General features: G+C 43.5%; 1 protein-coding gene across 1 annotated transcript; it reads left to right on the plus strand.

The window, feature by feature from the left end:
• Window positions 1–330: 330 nt before the first annotated feature.
• MTF1 (metal regulatory transcription factor 1) lies at window positions 331–17,411 on the plus strand. Its single transcript, XM_048073238.2, has 11 exons — window positions 331–455; window positions 729–1,194; window positions 7,429–7,667; window positions 8,071–8,202; window positions 8,899–8,972; window positions 10,010–10,143; window positions 11,024–11,101; window positions 12,655–12,757; window positions 13,345–13,898; window positions 14,789–14,855; window positions 15,641–17,411. Exons 2-11 carry the CDS (start codon window positions 781–783, stop codon window positions 16,027–16,029), a joined length of 2,184 nt encoding a protein of 727 aa, XP_047929195.2. The 5' UTR covers window positions 331–455; window positions 729–780; the 3' UTR covers window positions 16,030–17,411.
• Window positions 17,412–18,608: the final 1,197 nt, after the last annotated feature.

The raw sequence follows: 18,608 nt of genomic DNA on the forward strand, positions 1-18,608 counted from the left end.
GGGCTTGGGGACGTGGTCAGTGGGTGATGGTGGTGGTAGGGGGCGGTTGGACCAGATGATGTTGAAGGGCTTTTCCAACCCTCATGATTCTAGGATTCTGTGAGCTGGACGGGCTTTAATGTCCCTCGGAACCCAAAGCACACAACAGTTGGACTCGGTGACCCTTGTGCGTCCAACTCGGGCCATTCTGTGACACTCCAATTCTGTGTGCCCCTTTTAGGCCCCCGGCCCCCTCCTCACAGCGGCGCCGCTGCCGGGCTCGGGACTCGAACCCGGGGCCTCCCTCTCGGAGGCCGAGCGCTGGGGCGCGGCCCCACCCTTCCCCCTTCCCGCCAGCCCCCGCGGCGGGCGCGGCGCTCCCGGCGTGCCGCGCGCGGGCGGAAGCGGAAGTGAGTGCGCTGGAATCATGGTGCCGCCGGGGCGGGGAAGGAGCCGCCGCCGCTGCCGGGGGCTCGGTGAGCGCGGCCGGGGGGCGGCGGGGGGCGGCCCCCGGGGCTTGAGCCGCGGGGCGAGGGCGGGGGGGAGAACGCCGTGAGAGCCCTGGGGGCGGCTCTCGGCGGGGCTCGGCCGTTCGAGGCCCGGGGGTGGCGGGGGGGGGGGGGGGGAGAGGGAGATCCGTGAGGAGCCGCCCGTGGCCCGGGGCCGCCACCCGGGGCGGTCCTTGAGGGGGTTTCGAGGCCGGGCCCGGCCCCCCCTGACCCCCTCCCCGTCCTGCCCCTCCGTTGCAGATGAGCTGTCGCGGCCCAGCCTGAGGATATCGCAGTGAGCGGCGGGGGAGCCATGGGGGAGAACAGCCCCGAGGGCACCGCGCTGTGCTGCGAGGCGGAGGAGGAGGAATTGAGCCGGGAGGACGGCGGGATGAGGTTCGCCGATAAAAACGGGCTGGTCTCCTCCTCGTCCGGGACGGTGTACGACAGGACGACTGTTCTCATAGAGCAGGACCACGGCGTGTTGGAGGACGATGAGGATGAAGGACAGTGTAGCGATCACTTGCCTTTTTTACCCGAGGGTCATGAAGAAGGATTTCATTTAATAGCAGATCATGAAGGAATGTCCCAGGGTTATGTGCAACATATAATTTCTCCGGATCAGATTCACCTGACGATAAATCCTGGTTCGACTCCTATGCCACGAAATATCGAAGGAGCAACACTCACTTTGCAGTCTGAATGCCCGGAAACCAAGCTTAAAGAAGTAAGTAGCCAAAAACGTTTCTAAACTTCGCGCTCGTTTTGAGTAGTTTTTAGCTGGTGGCCTCAAATGCTTTGACAACATGTTTCTGCCAGGAGGCAGGCAGCAAATTCCCCTGTTCTTAAAGGTTCGTGTCTAGTTAGTTCTCTGGAGTTACTCCGTTGCGCCTGCTGTTACTGTTAGTGCCAGGAGTGCCCCGTGCAGGTAGGCGTGACTGTGTCCCACAGGTTGGTGCATCAGCAGCATAGCTGCAAACGTCATCAGTTTTCGCTTTCATGTCCTGCTGCTCTCTTGTGAAGCAGCCAGGAAGTGCTTCTTGGTATCTGGTGACGCTCTAGGTAGCAGGAGGACAGGGCAACAAAAACCCATTTACGTTGGTAGTGTATGTGATTTTTCGTGGCCTTTTATTAGTTGTAGAACTATTTTCTGAGTTCAGAGACAAGTAAAAAGAACGTGAACTCTGTTCTGTGGAGATCCCTGTTCCTGAGCAAAGCAAGTCCAAATTGCTGATTAAATTCTGCCCTATTTGAAATAGCCGAAATATGAAGCCAAAGATGCCAAACTTAAAATTGCTTTGTAGCTTTACTGCGTCGCTCACAGGGGAACTGAGGAGAAAATTCAGAGTACCAGCTGAAGCAAGTTTATATATTTAAAATAGAAACTGCTTTTAATTCTGTTTCCCTGATGAATTCTGCCTGCATGCGGAGTGGTGATGAAAGCTTGGAGGTTTCTTACTGCTTAGGTGCAAAAGCAATACACGGTTGCCTGCAACGCCAAGGCATTTTTAACAACTGACTGCTACTTTTTTGGACCTTGTTTGGAGTTAAATTTATTCAAGTGTCTTTGCTAGCGTTGGGGGTAGAAGCGTTGACTGGTAGTGTAACCGATAGCGTGAGCGAGGACTGCTGAAACGAGCCTCTGTTAGGAAGGAAGCTAGGTTTGAATGCTCTGAATAATTTAGATTAGCGGGGAACCTTGATTAGCATTCGCACAGCAGCAAGGAAACGTGGCTGTGGGAGGTCGGCTTTGCAATTAGTCACGAAACTTCTGGACCAAGGTTTGTTCCGTAAACCCGTTTAAGCCTAAGGAACTTCTTTTGCTCAATTATTATTCGCATTAGTAGCTACTGAATCCTGCCTCCTTAGCTGCTAAAGTGTTTAATGTTGGTGTGTCAGTCATGCCAGTATTTTCTTTTCTTTTTGTAGAAGGATCAGCTTGCAATCGGCAATGTGTGAGAACAGTGTGTGCTAGCTGAATTGGGGTTGATGACTTTACCCATGCGATTAGCCTGCTTTATTTCTTCACCCTGCCCTTTTAACAAAGCCTTGCGAGACCTGGAACTGCCTGGTGAAGTTCTTTGTCCGAATTTATTTTCCAGCTCTTGGCTTAATTTTCTAGCCGGGGGAAGGAATTATGCCATGATGTGAAATAAGTGGAAATAAGCCCTAAGGAAGCAGAATCTCTTCCATCTTGTAAAACCCCTTTTTGTTCCATTATTTCAGATGGTTGTTAAGTTGTCAGGAGGAAAAAAAAGCTTTAAAACTCCTGCGCCTTTGGCTCAGCTCTGAGTGCTAGCAGTCCGATTCTTGGGTACTTCCAAAACATCTGAGGCGGTTCTAACCACTGAGAGAAATGCTTTAAAGTCCTCAACTTTCAAGTCAGTCTTAGACACCTATGAAGGAAGTGTTACACTCCCTTAAGTCCCTTCAACTTCCTTGTGTTGCAATACGCTTTTCTCATAATTGTCCGTAAGAATACCCGTGATTGCAGCCTTCTATTTCAGTTTCATTGATTTGGTTTTGTTCAGCGATGACACAAGAAAAAATACAAATTTAAGGGGAATCTCCGGAACTTGAGATGAGCTAAAGGCAAACAGCAATGTAAGTGGCCTTTGGTCAGTGTGACAGGCTCAGCTCTTGACAGCCTCGTTGATTACTGGACAATTAGCTCCTACTTGTAAGGCAAACGCTTCGTTAAGCCTCTTCCAGCTTCCCTCTGGTGCATCTCCCAAGTAGCACGCTGTCCTCTGCAAAAAGCTTACCTGCTACAGCCCCGGCCTTTATCTCCAAAGCAACCTATTTCTTGTGCTCCGTATCCCAGCCACCTGTGGTTTCTGTCGCTGCCGTGTTTCTCTTCTGTTGTTGTCGCTTGCATGTGGCGCCGGTCCCGGGTTCTCGCTGCTGTAACCACCAGCCCTTCGTGGTCAATATCTGCGTCGCTCTGTGTGTGTAACGCTTGTGTGATGTGCTCGAGTTCCTAACGTGAAAAGAGAATTAAATGCTCTGCTGCTGTACAAGTTTTATCCGCTTATAATGCGGTTTTAACATCGCTCCTGTCTGCGGTGTCCTCCTGTTCGTGCAATAAAGGTTTGGTCTTTGAGAAAAGGGGAGGGCTGCAAGGCCTCTGCCGTAGTCCCACCGTTACGCTGGAAGTGTCACCGCCGCCTTCCTTTGAGAAGCGCATCAGCAGCCAGGGACCAGATCCCTAGTCATTAATTAATAAATATTCTCCTCTTCCTCTCACTGTCTAGGCGTAAATGTAAAGACACAGAAGGCTTCTTAGACTCCTCATCTGATTTTTAGGTAGCTCACATCTGTGTTATTCCCTTTTGCTGTGGGAATATCCTGTAACGTGCTATGTAAAATGTTAACCAACAGCTGCCTTGACACTCTAAAGGGGGGCGTTTCCCTAAGTACTGATACAAACCGTGCTGAATCTGATGATCCCTGAAGGTAATCTGCACGCTTTGATCTAATAAAATGTACTTTCTGCCCTTGTGTCTGTGTTTTAACAGCCCATGCTCTTCCTTGTGTTTTGGTAGCCTCAACACACAACCGAATGCATTAATCGTTGTGTAACTGTATTGTGATGCCCAGATATTTGTTGACAACTTCAGCTGATTTGGAGGGTGGGTTGTTTTACACTTAAATTACTGTCCTTCCCTCGAGGCTGCTTTTAATAATACAAAGTGACCAGATAAGAATGTGAAGATCTCCAAAACTTTTCAATTTCCTTGTGTGGAAGAACATTCGTGTGTTTTTTTTTTATTACCGTGCTGTTCACAATCGCAGCAGTTGTAGGTGCCCACGCTGACAGCAGGAGTTGGTGCAGCACACCACTGCCAGGGCAGTCGCACACGTGCATTTCTGGGTTAGTAACACTGTAGTAAGTGGAATGCTTTAGAGTCAACCTTGGGTCAGAGGAGGAAGGTTTAGCTCCAGCCTGTGAATTCCATGGTAGGCTGTCAAGTCCTGAGTGCAAACATGACACCGTACTACATGTTCTCATAAGAATTCATCACCTTCCCTGCATGGAGAGCAGCCGAGGTAGCTAGTGTCTTTAGAAATAAAAGGAAAACTCTATCTTGAAACAACTACAGTGTCAGAAGAAACTGAATCATGTCTCCAGTAGCTTTTTTTAATTATTTAAAGCTTTTGCAGTTACGTGTACAGTAGGTCCTCTTCTGTGTCCCTTTTTAAAACAAGAAACCAAATCCAGTCTCCGCTGCTAGATGGAAACGTAGTGAGGATTGAAAGAAGATGATATTCTGAAAAAGGAAAGTCTTTATTCTGGCAAGGCTTTTCAGCTGTAGTTTTTAATAAGCCCCTTATTGTGAGACAGTCACCCATACTATTTCTTCCTCTGTGGCAAAAAGCTTAGTTTAGACTTGTTCTCTCTCTTCTGCATCCCGTGTAACTTCTTTAGCTCTCCTTTCCTCCCCCCTTGTGCTTTGTGACAGCTAAGTGTGTGTCACGGTGGCTACAGTTCTGGGGGTAACGTTGCTTCTCAGCTGTCACGCACAACTGGAGAGGCACGGAGAGCTGCTGTTTGGCCGAGCAATTGTTGGGTCAAGGCTCCAGTTCGGAGTAAAGTCTCGCCCTGGATTAATCAAGTAGTGAGACGAGCATTGATATCAAAGCCTGGAAAACTCACCTGCAGTGAGCAAACTGCTGTTAGCATCAGATACACACGAGGCAGGAGTTAATTCAGCACTACCCAGAGTGAAAACTGCTGCTAGTTACTTTAGTCTTAGGTCTTTCTAGTGTCATAGTCAGGATATTTGTGTTCTTGTACATGTAACCTGCTTTAATGTTCTCCAAACAGCAAGGTTTTATCAAACGCAGGTGTAGGTAAATGGCAGCCTGCAGCTGTGATACCAACACGAGGCTACGGCTCGAGGCTACACGAGAGATTTTGCAGCTCCTGTCCACTCACATTTTATAAAGCTTTCTTGAATCACATCCTAACAATTTCACATACCCTATGAAACAGGGAAAATAGGTCGGTGTAACTAAGACTATTTACTCGTCTGCCCTTAACCCCAATTAAAATGAGTGTTTGTGTTTATGCCAGGGTTCTGTCTGACCACGCTGCTTCCTGGAAGGCTGTTTAGATGTCCTCGTGTCGTTGGGCTGGGATCTAGCAGTCATGTTCTTAAAAGGAAATGCTGAGCATGTGTGGCTCCCCTGACAGCACTAAGGGCTGTTCCTTTGGACCTTCCTTTGGACCCTCTAGCACTGATACAGTCCTCAACAGTGCCAACAACTGCTAGCATCCTAAATAATGTGTTTCAGATCCCCTCCATTCTCCTTGTTCTTACGACATTGTGTAACATGAATGGGAGATGAGTTTTGGACAAAACAGTGCGTTGTGGGGTCATTTGGAGATCTCATAAAGCTTTTACTGAGGGCCCATTCCTTCACTGATGTGGTATTACACAAAGCGTTAACCAAATTACTTATTTTATGAAAGGATTAACAAATACTCAGTTCTTTCTTAGGCACACAAGAACGATGTGCTTCTGGTGTCCTACTGCTTATGGCACCCACCGAAGTTCCAGATATTTCTGACAGGAGTGTGACTACAACTAAAGTGATTTTAAAGTTACCTGAGCACAGGTCAAGGGGTCCTGTGTCAGTTTGTTTTCACCCCCCAAGCTGTGGTAATAAAACAATGAGTTTCAGATGCTCCTTTCTGATGGGCGTATATATAAAGCAAAAAGCGAAGGACGGCTGTTGAGATGTGAGATGGGTAGAAACCCGTGTTCATGTGGGTCATGTACAGGCTCATCCGCTTCTCCTGGTATCAAGCCACAATTCAGTATCTGTGGTTTTATTTTCTGAAGACAGCCTGCAGCCTTTCCTAAGCAGCAATGCTGGGTACCGTCAGGTTGTACCTTGGAAAAGAGGACTGCTGACTGTGTCCTGCTAGATTTTCCTCCCGTCTAGTCGTTAACGCTACTAGACCTGCAAGTTTCTGCTCCTCTGTTGTGACTTTGCATCACCTTTTTAAACGTTTCAGAATCAACATCTTTTGGAATGCTCTTATGCTGCTTCCCTGTCAGCCCTCAAATCCTCTCCTGGGCTCTGTAATTACTTTTAGATGTTAAGGTTTCTCAACGGCAGCAGTCAAATGAAAGCCGTCAGTCTGATAATTAATGTTAGAGGGAGATTATTCGAGCATATCAGATGGCTTATTCCTTCTACTTCACAAGAGAGACTGAGATTTAATTAAGCATGATGACTTGCACACAGGAAGCTTCTTACGTGGTCTTTTTCTGCCCGTAGCAGAGGCTGGGAAGGCTGTCAGGTCTAGTTCAGTGTGAAACTGCTGCCTGGTGATGGAGATAGCTGGCTGAGAATCTGTGACACGGACCTGTGACGGAAAGCACCTTGTCTGAGTCCCTGCACTTCAGGCATTTACTGGTTAAGTAAAAGCAGAAGAGAAGAACAAAGCACAACGAAGGCTGCCTTTGAGATAAAATTAGGTAATAAATGGTCCGATGGAGGCTGTAGGAGATTTTGAAAACTGTGGTTCTCATTCAGGGTGTTAAGGGTCCTCTTCCTTTTTCTTCATCCATTAATAGGAGCTCTGCTGTAAGCACCGGAGTGAAATACAGATGCTGCATATGAGACCAGCGGCTGGGTTTGGTAGCCTATTTGGGTCCTTTTCAACTATTGATTTCTAAGTAGATTTATTTTGAATTATTTTTTTCCCCTCTTCTATTAGTTTCCTATTCTTCTCTAAGGTCAGCCTGCTCTCCAACGTGTGCCACTCTTCTTCGCATAGTACAGCAGAAGTATTAATTAGTCTGATGATTAAACTGCAATTTCTTCCTTTTTTTTTCACCTTTGAAGTCAGAATCTATCACGTCGTCTTTGATGTTTAACTGGCGTTCTACCCTGCCTGGATTCTAGAAATGCTTAAAAATTAAGCGTGCATCATTTTGTCTCCCAGGTTAAGAGATACCAGTGCACCTTCGAGGGCTGTCCACGCACCTATAGCACTGCCGGAAACCTGCGCACTCACCAAAAGACGCATCGCGGGGAATACACCTTTGTCTGCAATCAAGAAGGCTGTGGCAAAGCCTTTCTTACCTCCTACAGCCTCAAAATCCACGTTCGAGTGCACACTAAGGAAAAGCCGTTTGAATGTGATGTGCAGGGCTGTGAAAAGGCATTCAATACACTGTATAGGTAGGGATTCTCTGCGTCTCTCTCTCGTAGACCTGGCTGCTGCTCTTTTGCACGTTACATCTACTTTTTGTTTGTGTCTGAATACAATTGTTATCATTTTTCCAAGTACAGATGCAAATAAAAACCCCACAAAAAGGGAAAAAGCTATACCAAGATGGTATAACCATCCAGGATGATGAGCTTGTAATAACATACTTAGTTTATTTGTTTTGTGTTAGTACTGAAGATGGTGCACAAAGACAAGGAATTCTCAGATTTGTGTGAGGACTTTGGGAGTGATATCAATTACTTACATTAAGCCTTTAATCCTGTCCTCACGTTTAAATGAATGGCTTGCTCGCCTCAGAGAGGGGCTGGTTTGCACTACAGACCATAAAAGGGATTTTTTTTGCATGCTTTTTAGGTTGAAAGCACATCAGAGGCTTCACACAGGGAAAACATTTAACTGTGAATCAGAAGGCTGCAGTAAATATTTCACAACGCACAGTGACCTGAGGAAGCACATTCGAACACACACAGGAGAAAAGCCATTTCGGTAGGTTGCTGGGTGGCAATTTTTGCTTCTCTAGAACTTCTGTAATGGATCGCCTGTGTCAAATGGCAGCTATTACTGTCATTAATGAAAAATTATTCCCATTAAAAAAGAAGACTAGCATTTGAGCATTTTTCTTCTAGAGTGCTCTTAGTTATCTGTAAAAGTGGGTGAAGTAACTGTCTTCAAGTGACCGGAATAGTCAAGCTAGGAGAATTTTTTTGGACATAAGTGTATCCCAAGATAAAAGTTCTAAAGCATGTTGTTGTTTGTCTGTTATGAAGTAGAGTTTATTCCACGAAGGAGACCCCTGTAGCCCCAAATGACGACTTCATGCTTGACTTTTAAAGTCACATTCAGAGTTCTGCTTGCATATAAAATAACCTAGCAAGGACATTTAATTACACATTTTTCCTGTTGGGCAGTGTTGTTTTTTTTTTTTTTTTTTTTTTTTTACATTTAGATGTAGTTCATAAAAAAAGAAAGGTTCTTCTGGGACCAGTCTTGGTACCATTGGTTTTATTCTTTAAGATAAGTCCGTGCAGCATGCATAGCAGCTGTAGGGACGTACCTGGTACTAGCAGAGACTGGTGTCAGTCCACCTTTCAGAGTCCTGTGACATTTGAAGAGCATGACATGAGGTTATAACAAATGCATGAAAGAAGCCTGATTCTAACTCTTCCCTGATGCCTCATTCAGGTGTGAGCATGACGGCTGTGGAAAGGCTTTTGCTGCAAGCCACCACCTCAAAACACATGTTAGGACACATACTGGTAAGTCCCAAAGATTTGTTTTTTTCTTTTATTGAGCCTGTGCAGTTTATACTAACTCTCAGAATCTTAATATCTATTTAAACTTGCTTATAAAATAACCTAGCAGGGACATTTAATTACACGTTTTTCCTATTGGGCAGTGTTGTATTTTTTTTTATACATTTAGATGTAGTTTATAAAAAAAGAAAGACTCTAGATCTGTCTTGGCACCATTGATTTTATTCTTTAAGTTACGCAATACATTCAGGACTGTTAAATACAGCTATGCAAATAGATGTAACTCAGTGAGTCAGCCATAAATCACTTCTTTCCTAGAGTTATCTAGAAACATATCCTGACTCTCCTCTATGACCTGCATCAAGCACACTGATAACATAAAAAAATGGGTGGACAATCAAAAATTCAGCTCATGTTTCAACTGAGAACAAAGAAACTGAACCACAGAGAAAAGTCACTTCCATTTATGCCTGACAGGTCTTGAATTTCATCAGCGTGTTTCACAGATGTGTCAGCAGTGATGCACAGAAATTAAACATTCTGTTCTTGTGTCAGTTCACTTGATAAAATGGAACCTTTTATTTACAAGCCTCTTTCCAAGAATGATAAATGTGTTATGTGGCATTATAACGACTCTCAAATCTATTCATACAAGTTCCAACATGTTGTATAGTAATTATGACTGTGTTGCAGAGTATCATTAAGACTGTTTATGAGGTGGGACCCAGTCTTTTGAATAGGGTCATTGTGATAGCAAGTTAAGGAACTGCTCTTTCAGTTAGCTGTTGGTGCTGCTGGCTTGGCCGTAAGTAGCAATTTGTATAGAAAGCAAGGTGCTTCTTTTTCTTACCAAGATGTGCTCTGGTGCAGAAAGAGTTTGCTTATACTTAACCTATGCTAAGGTTTCGCTTTTTGTCATAATGAGTTGTGTTGGAGAAAAACAACCCTATTTGTATAAAATACTGTTGCTATTCTATGTGCTTTAAAAGTATCTTATGTAAGTTTGTATGTTTGTTATGTCTGGTTTTTGCTGCCTATAGGGGAGAAACCTTTCTTCTGTCCCAGTAATGGCTGTGAGAAGACTTTTAGTACACAGTATAGTCTCAAGAGTCACATGAAAGGTCATGAGAAAGGACATTCCTATAATGCACTTCCCAATAACAATGTGTCTGAGGTTAGTAGCTCTTCTTCCTAATGCTTCTGGTTTAGGTAGAGACAAAATCTTACTTTGGTGGAATGATTATTTGGTCCATAACTTGTTTTAAAGGTGTAACGTTTAAAGCTGAGATTTTCAAAGGAAATTGTAACTAATCGATGTCCATCTCCCATGAAGGCACTGGTGGTAGCCTCTCTTTTTTGAACTGAGAATTCAATTTCAATTCTGAAATTGCTGGCATTCAAGGTGGAAGTGTAGGCTTTCTTCTCATAGGCTGTGTTTACAGTGCACTGATAATAAGCAGTGGCATCAGCATTTCTGAAACTTCTAGCACGGCATTTGGTTACGAAGTTTTATTTAGAAAAGCATGTCTAAGTTTGTGTATTCGTTTTAATCACATTAAAATTAACACTTGGGCTGCTGCTGCTTGGATGACTGTAGCAAGTACTGGCACAAGTGTATAGGCAGTTGTATACATTATCATGTTATTCCCTGTAGATTCTTATGTTTCACTCAACACTATGTAATAAGTGTGTGAAGTAAAATAAACACTAACTGTTAATGACTTGGATTTTTATATTCTACAGGCTGCTTTGCTCATATGCTAATTTGGAGTTCTAGGTTGCTTAATTTTTTTGTAAAGCAATGTGAGAGATGTTAAGATCCTTGAGAGCAGCTAAATATGTTTTGCTTAGCAATATTGTTCCTTAGATTTTAGAACTGAGACTAGGGTTATCCATAGGTTAAAAAAAAAAAACACAAACAACAACAACAACAAACTAAATTGGCGTAGACAGAATAGCTCTGCTTATATTGGATGAACTTTAAAAAGTAATTTGAAACATTTCTGCCACTATTGTTTAATATTTAACCCCACTTCTTTTTTTCTTCTTTACAGGATACAAGCCACTCGCTCTGTCTGAGTGACTTAAGCCTCATATCAACAGATTCAGAACTGCGGGAGAACTCTAATCTAGTGAGTTACTGTCCCTGAATTGCCTCACCCATAATTTGAGTTTTGTTTTTTTTCCTAACAACGTATCTGTCCTGTTGAGTGGAACACAGATTAGATATGTATGACTGGTTGCTTCTGTTTCACTTGCTCCAGCATGCTGTCCTTTAGACTTCCCTTTCGCTAGTGGAAGAGACGTACTCTGTCACAAAAGAAAATAATTCTAGCATCCATTTTCAGTATGAAAATAACATTTGGTCGGAATGAATCAGTTTGAAGTGAATAATATATACAAATCAGATATTACAGTACTACCCGATATATGCCAGAGACGCAGCTATGATCAGCTCTGAGCTGTAGGATTAGAGCTAGCTGAGCAGGGAATGAAGCAGGTAACTAGTAGATACACTATCTAGCATGTTTCTTGTGTTTGAGTGGGGGAGTTTGTACATGTCCAGACTAAGCATGACAAGCTCACTTCTCGAAGGCTTCAGACAGGAATACAGATAAGCGAATATTAAGGCAAGCTATTGTTTTTGTACAGCTGAGTAAGATCTTTATTGCTGAAGAAGAAAAACTTACTCTGGAGTAGAACTAGTATGACATGTTTAAACCATCTTCATACCCACTGTTTGGATTTGTTCCCTGGTCTTTCCTGTTTAGATCTTGGTTTTAGGTATTAAGTTGGGTCACTTGTATAGAATAATCTGTTGAGTGACACAGTCACCTAATTAGGTTATTAAATATTAGCTGCCAGGTGTCATTTAAATAGATTGCATCTTTTCCCAAACACATCTGTGAATAAACTTGTAAGTACTTGAAGAGCCTGTTCAGGAAGCAATTGCACTTTACTGGCACTTTCAGCACAGAGCTTTGGCTTGTTTTTTGCAAATGGCTCTGACGTCTTAACAGCAGAATAGCCAAGTGAGAGAGAAGGATTTTCTTCCAAAATATGCAGTGATTAAATCAAGCTGTTTTTAAAAGCTCAGCATCTGATTTTACGGTAATGATGTTCTTGCTTGCAGTTAACTGTTGACTGAGCTTAAATTTTACATGGAGGAAAATTATATGCTGATGAGACTATGTCCTTATTTTGTGCTTCAACATGGAAGCAGCATGCAGGTTTTTGATATATTATGTTCCGATAGCAGTGTGGGTGACAGCAGTGCATAGTTCAGGATATAATCTAAGCAGAGCTATTTATTTCTGCTCCAGAAAAGGTTTTGCAGAAAAACAAGACCAAATTAATGTCCGTTTTGGTTTCTAGTAGAGTATTACAGTAAATAAAGGTTGAACAAAGTATATATGAGAAGAATATGTTCGACTTTTAAAGGACTTGCTTATTTTTGTAAGGATTTGCTCATTATGTTGGTAAATTTGATTTTGGGTTATAAAAATTAAGCATCATTTTACATTTTATGCTAGGTACCTGAACTATGTACCTTTCCTGAAGGTGGCTGGTTAACTGGGAATGTGTTTCTGACATTGATATGTTGCCTGGCTGGGATTTGTGCAAAGTTTATGGAGACCTGGGATAGAATGTTATCTGATATCTTCCTGTCTTTTCTATTTTCCAGACACATGGACAAGACCTGAGCACAATCTCACCAGCAAGCATCTTTGAGTCTATGTTTCAGAGCCCAGATCATACCACAAATCAGGAAGACTCTAAGCAGACAGGTACAAATTGTGGCTGCGCTATTTTAAGAGGGAGTTTTTTGACAGTTTTCCCTCGCTGCGTACAAGTGTTTGAATCAGCAATTCAGACTGAAGACTACTGCCCCACATAAGTTTAAGTAGCAAACCGACAACTTCAGCTTCAGTGTTGAAATATTTTTGTGTTGAAATACATCCACAGATGGTGTAACACTTGGGCAGTGACAGGGGAACTGGCTGTGTATTTACACATGCTGGTGTACAGTGCCAACGTTGATGCTCTTGGACTTCATGTCTGTGTTATCTTTGAACTTCCTCTCTTGATGTAGCTGTATGAGCCTGCTGATGAAAAGGCTTTGGAGAGAGGGCTTATGGGGCTGATCAGCTAGTGTGTATTACTCAGTGTTATCAGCTTCCTGAATTTGGACCTACTTTTAGATTTCATTGCCTAGTATTGTTTGGTTTTGAGCACTAGTTTGAAAATGTGAAAAGTGGTAGTGCTTTACTGAGCAAAAATCTATTAGCTAGCTGATAAGTTTATTGGAAAGGTTGTTTATGCGGATCTTATGAGAACTGAGGTATTTATATATTTTCTTTGTTTCTTTTGGCAGCTGCCTTGATTGAAGCTTTTAATGGTCATGCAGACTCAGTCACTGCTGTTCCGCCTTCTGCAGGAGATTCAGCATCGTTGTCTCTTCCACTTGTACTGCAGCTTGGCATCTCTGAGCCTTCGCATTCAGCACTACAAGCCTCAGCAGCACCTGCTGCTCCCTCCATAGGAACCAGCTCACAGCAAGCTGCATTTGGAAATCCTGCAACTGTTTTACAATCCCCAGAAGTGCCTGTTCCTCACAGCACACAGTTTCCAGCCAGTCACCAAGACTTTCTGCAGCACACTCAGACACCACCGCAGCCCGTTGTACAAGGACTTTCAGTGGTTGCTGGGGCATCTGCCCCGACAGCACCAAGTGCCACTGAACCCTTGCCGGCTGTAGTTCAGACTGTGCCTGTTGGTGCGAACTCTGTTCTGACCAGTAATCCAACGATAACAATTACTCCTTCTCAAAGCGCCGCTATTCTACAGTCCAGCATTGTCATGGGAGAGCAAAACTTGCAATGGATATTAAATGGTGCCACTGGTTCTCCACAAAGCCAAGAACAAATGGTTAGTATATCTAGCTTAGCTTTGAAACAGCTTGAACCATCCCTGTTCCTCATAGGGTCTTTCCCCTTGGGAAAAAAGAAGGGGATCAAACCTGGAATTGTAAGATCCAAACCAGGATGCGGTATTATATAAAGCTTATTGTATTAATATTGATAAACATGTCACCAATGCAGCCCCTAAAATAGAGAAATAAGTAGAGAATAGATGCATTGAAATCCCAAGTGCACAGAAATCTTGTTTTCTCCTTCTTCTGCCCAGTGACAAACTTCTCACAGAAGGTAGCAACCTGGTTTATCCAGGACACTGCACCATATGGCCTGAGAATAAGTTTTTTATTCTATTTCTTTTGACAAGTACAAAAGACACTGTAAAATTTCAGCATTCAGACATTTTGTAATCTCTGTCTCTTTGTAATGTAGCCTCATAAAGATAATATGTTTTCTGGGAAAACAGGATGTTTCTGGTTCTCCAGTAAATCTGGATATTGAAGGCTGTGTTTTATCTTTAAGCAGTACTGTTGCCAACTTTAGGTTTTGTCAGTTGCAAATAGGTAAGAATGAATGACTGCAAGTACAAGCAGCATGAGCAAGCGCGGCAATTTAAGAATTGAGTCATTCAGTTGTCAAAACAAGCTGTGTTAACAGACATGTAGTGCAGAGGGATATTACTCCCCATCTTTAGGACTACTGAAATATTACTCTTAGTTTTGGAATAGCCAGAACATACCAGAGAACCAAACCAAATGCTAATTTTTGTATTAGTTTCCCTATGTGTTCTCTTTGGCAAGTGTATATATATCTGTTTCTTTTGCTTGTAGCTGTTTGGAGTTTTCAACGGTAGAAATTTGTTTCGAATCAGCTCATGCTCTCTTTTTCTTTTTTTCCTTTAAGCCACAAGTTCCGAAAGTAGTAGAAAAGGTTTTTTTTACCACTGCATTACCAGTAGCTGGCAACACAGGTAAGCACATTCGACATGGAACCTTCTTTTCTCTCTTTGCTTGTTTGCAGTAATGTTAGCTTAACCAGGATTTGTGGTGATTTAATTGCTTGCAGAAGTCTTGAAGAAAAACGTTCAATTTTTAAAATCTTCCTGAGGTTTTAAATGTTATCAGTAGACTTACAGCTTTGTGCTGAGACCTGTCCTGTAGTATTTTTCTAACAACTTGTAAGATAACCATAAATTAGATCTAGGATTTATAAAAAGATGTGTTGTATAAAAATAAATATTTCATAAAAGTAGAATGGTATTTTAATGGAACATACATAGAAGAACAACGGACAAGTGCAAGGACATAATTTATGTTTTGTTCTTTTAAATGAAGACATTAAACGGGCAGTAAAGTGGTAAACTTAATCAGTTCTTCAGCAATTGTTTTTGGTAAGTACTATCTGCGAGATTCATCTAACTGATACACAGCCGTGGAAGTCCTGTTCTACAATGTGCTTTCCCTACAGTATTATTGTATTGCAAATCTAAATCAATTATAGTCAAAAGAGATAGGTAAGATCTCTTTAGACCAGGCTTCTCATGTCTGGGTTCAGCCTGTACAGGCTGCTCATCAGGAGAGAGGACCTTTCGTTTATTTATTCGTCATCTGCTAGGGGTATTCGTTGTGCTTGAGAAAATAGCATGTAATCTCTTCTGCAAGGTGTATACGATCGAATCTAACAAAGATTTGTCTCTCCTCGTGGTGAAATTACGCACTTTGGTTACGTGTGTCTTGAACTCTGTTTCCCCTTCAGGAAGCCCTGTTCAGCAGATTGGTCTCAGCGTTCCTGTCATCATTATAAAGCAGGAGGAGGCCTGCCAGTGTCAGTGTGCCTGCCGAGACTCTGCCAAGGACAAAGCCACCAGTAAGAAGGAATGTCCCTCACCTGAACCGAAAGCTTTGGAGCAGCCAGCTCCCCAGCTGCAGCCTCAGACCTTTCCTTCCTCTTCCCCTTCTCCTTCATGTGGGCAGAGCAGTCAGATAGTTACCCCTTCAGACTCACAGACTGAAACATTAAGTGCCATGGATGTATCGGACTACCTGTCCCTCCAAAGCCCTGAAACCCCATCCAATATAATTCCAATTGAAGCACTACTGCAGGGTGAGGAAGAAATTGGTTTGAATAGCAGCTTCTCTAAATGAAGATGTTCCAGATTTTCTTTTGCACCTGGAGGGTAAAACCCTTCTCCTTAGAAGCAGAAACTGAAGGATCGATTCTTTTTCCTTCCTCTCGGGAAGTTTTGTGGCTTATTTCTGCTTCACAGATGTCATCTTAGTCACATCCCAGGTACATCCATCTTTGAGAATCTATCTAAAAAAAGAAAAGTCAAAAAAAAAAAAGCTAAGTTATATATGAACTGTTTTGGCTGCACTGTCTGTCACTTTTGCTTGTCATATGTGAACACGGAAGTTAAGGTTACTCGTGTGCAAAAAGATTTTAAAAAGAAAAAGGGGGGTTAGTTTGTCTCCAATTGCACATCACTTATGTTTGGAATTTAAGGTACTGGCAGCGAGTGGGTCTTTGTTACAACTCCTTGGGTCTATAATTTTCTTTTGTCTCTTATGTCTGATACTAACCATGCACTATAAGGGGAGCCCGGGAAAGGAAATTGCTGTAGCAGAAAATGGTTTTATTGTAGTAGAAGGTGATTTATCTGCAATTTTTTTGGAATGTGATTGTCACATCACTGTGTTGGGAGGTGATGCCTGGATTTGCATTGTACTAACGCTATTACTAAAGCCTACAGAAATTGTCGGGGAGCTTATTTCAGCAGAGCACGGGGTGCTTGTGCTCCTGATAGATCTGTTCATCTAATTTCATTAGGACTTGAGATGTGTTGGCAGATACACTGCTTCACAACACGGAAACACAATTGGAGCCCCTGCTCGCTCAGACGCACGAGTCTGTTTTCTTTGCCTCTCTTTGAAGGATGCAGTGAGTTCCAGACGTAGTCAGATCGGTGTCTGCTGCTCTTTTGATTTACTTGGCTCTGTTCAGAAACAAGTCATCCTCTTAAACAAGCCCTCCGACTGTTTAATCAGGAGCATGGTGCCTTTGCTGGTTACTATCATCTTTTGTCAAGAACAAACCTAGGAAAAATTCCAGAACGATTTGACATAAATTCAGTTTGAATTCAGTGAGTTTCTCCTTCAGTTGTCCAGAAATGCTTTGTCCTTTCTGTTGAGCTATATGATTTCTGCCTGAATCTGCCTCCAACCTACTGCAATGCCAGCTTTTGTGCACGGGGCTATTTCTTGACTAAAAGATGTTACACGACATAGTAGTTTTTCATATCAAACTGAAAGTCTATATTCTAACCTACTCAGGGTAAATAAAACACAAACCCCCCTTCCACCAAAAAGCCTGTAATGTTGCAATAAATGCAGTCTCATTCTAAATGGTTTATTTATGCTGCATTATTTTAAAAGATGTAATTTTATAGTGTTTTATCCATCTTTATGGCTTTGCCTGTCAGTCTTTTTGTGTTAAAGGAAAGAATATTAAATAGTCTTTATTCAGTTTACAGTGTTGTTATTAGTGAGATACAAAGATAACGACTGTAAGCCAATTAGCGGGGAGTGTCTCTGTGCACTAAATTTAGGAATGCAGACTCCTAGTGGTTAGAGATCTTTCACTGCTCTTTGCTCGTATTTGATCAAAGCTGCTCGCTGCACCTGCTGGGGACAGAATCGTACGAATGCAGCCAGACCTCCCCAGGATCCCTGAGGATTTGGAGGTTTTTAACCCCTTGGTGACATGCTCTGTGTAGCCTTACCACCGTCACTGTCACGGTTTTAGCCGGAACAGTGGCTTAAGCTATCTCTCTTTCGATTCCCTTGCAAATGCACTGCCACGGCACAGATGGAAGTGGGCTGAAGGGGGCTGGCTCCTCACCTCTCCGACATCACCTTTCCACTTGTTAAGCGCCGAAGGGTGAAACTAGGGTTGTGCCACTAGGGTGAATGTGAGGGAGGAGAGGCTGTGCTGCGTGTCGTGTCACTCGACTAGGGCAGAGCGCGTGGTGATTTGCTAATTGCAGTGACGAGCTTCGGGGCATCAACTGAACTGGAAACGCGCTGATTGTGTTTCCTCTCTGAGCGTTGGCCCAGCCACGGTGCTGTGCAGCCCATCACGGAGGGGATGTGGGTCCTGCAGCAGTAAGGTCTGCGTCCTTGAAATGCGGATTGACAAAGCATTTGATGTTTTGTTCTAGTCATGGTAACCCTCGAGGACAGCTCGTGGTGGTGGCCCTCTGTGTTTTTTTTTTTCTCTTTTTTTTTTCCCCCTACAGTATCATTTTGTGATGCAGTTTGGTTGCATGGCAGCAAGAAACTGCTTTGAACACGGGAAAAAAAAACAGCCTCAAGTCTGCGTGGCTGGGACTGTCTGCCCATGGATGAGCGTCCCGCAGTTCCCTCGTGTAGAGCTTGGCCTTGAAGGAGCGTGAGAGGCGCCTGGAGTGCGTGGGGCTTCACCAGGGGGCACAGGCCACCGAGTGGCCTCCTGCCTTCCCTCGGCGTCGCGGTGTTTGAGGGTGCGTGGACGTGCATGTGTGTGCGCGTGTGAGAGAGTCTGCTAACGCAGGAGCACATAGGTTCCCCTGGAGTCGTGGGGTGTTCTCTGAGGGGGACAAGGGTACCAGATGTGCCCCGAAATGTGACAGCTGGGGGGTTTGGCAACCTCTCCTGAGCCTTTCCAGCCTTCAGGGAAGCATTTTTCC

This window comes from Anser cygnoides, chromosome 24 (genome assembly GCF_040182565.1).
Source record: "Anser cygnoides isolate HZ-2024a breed goose chromosome 24, Taihu_goose_T2T_genome, whole genome shotgun sequence".
Taxonomy (NCBI): Eukaryota; Metazoa; Chordata; class Aves; order Anseriformes; family Anatidae; genus Anser; species Anser cygnoides.

Excerpts from the sequence above, each read along its gene's own strand:
- MTF1 (XM_048073238.2), top strand. The coding sequence starts at position 781 with ATGGGGGAGAACAGCCCCGAGGGCACCGCGCTGTGCTGCGAGGCGGAG. Across the intron at positions 7,668-8,070 it reads GCATTCAATACACTGTATAG|GTTGAAAGCACATCAGAGGC; the intron begins GTAGGGATTCTC and ends CATGCTTTTTAG. Across the intron at positions 14,856-15,640 it reads ACCAGTAGCTGGCAACACAG|GAAGCCCTGTTCAGCAGATT; the intron begins GTAAGCACATTC and ends TTTCCCCTTCAG.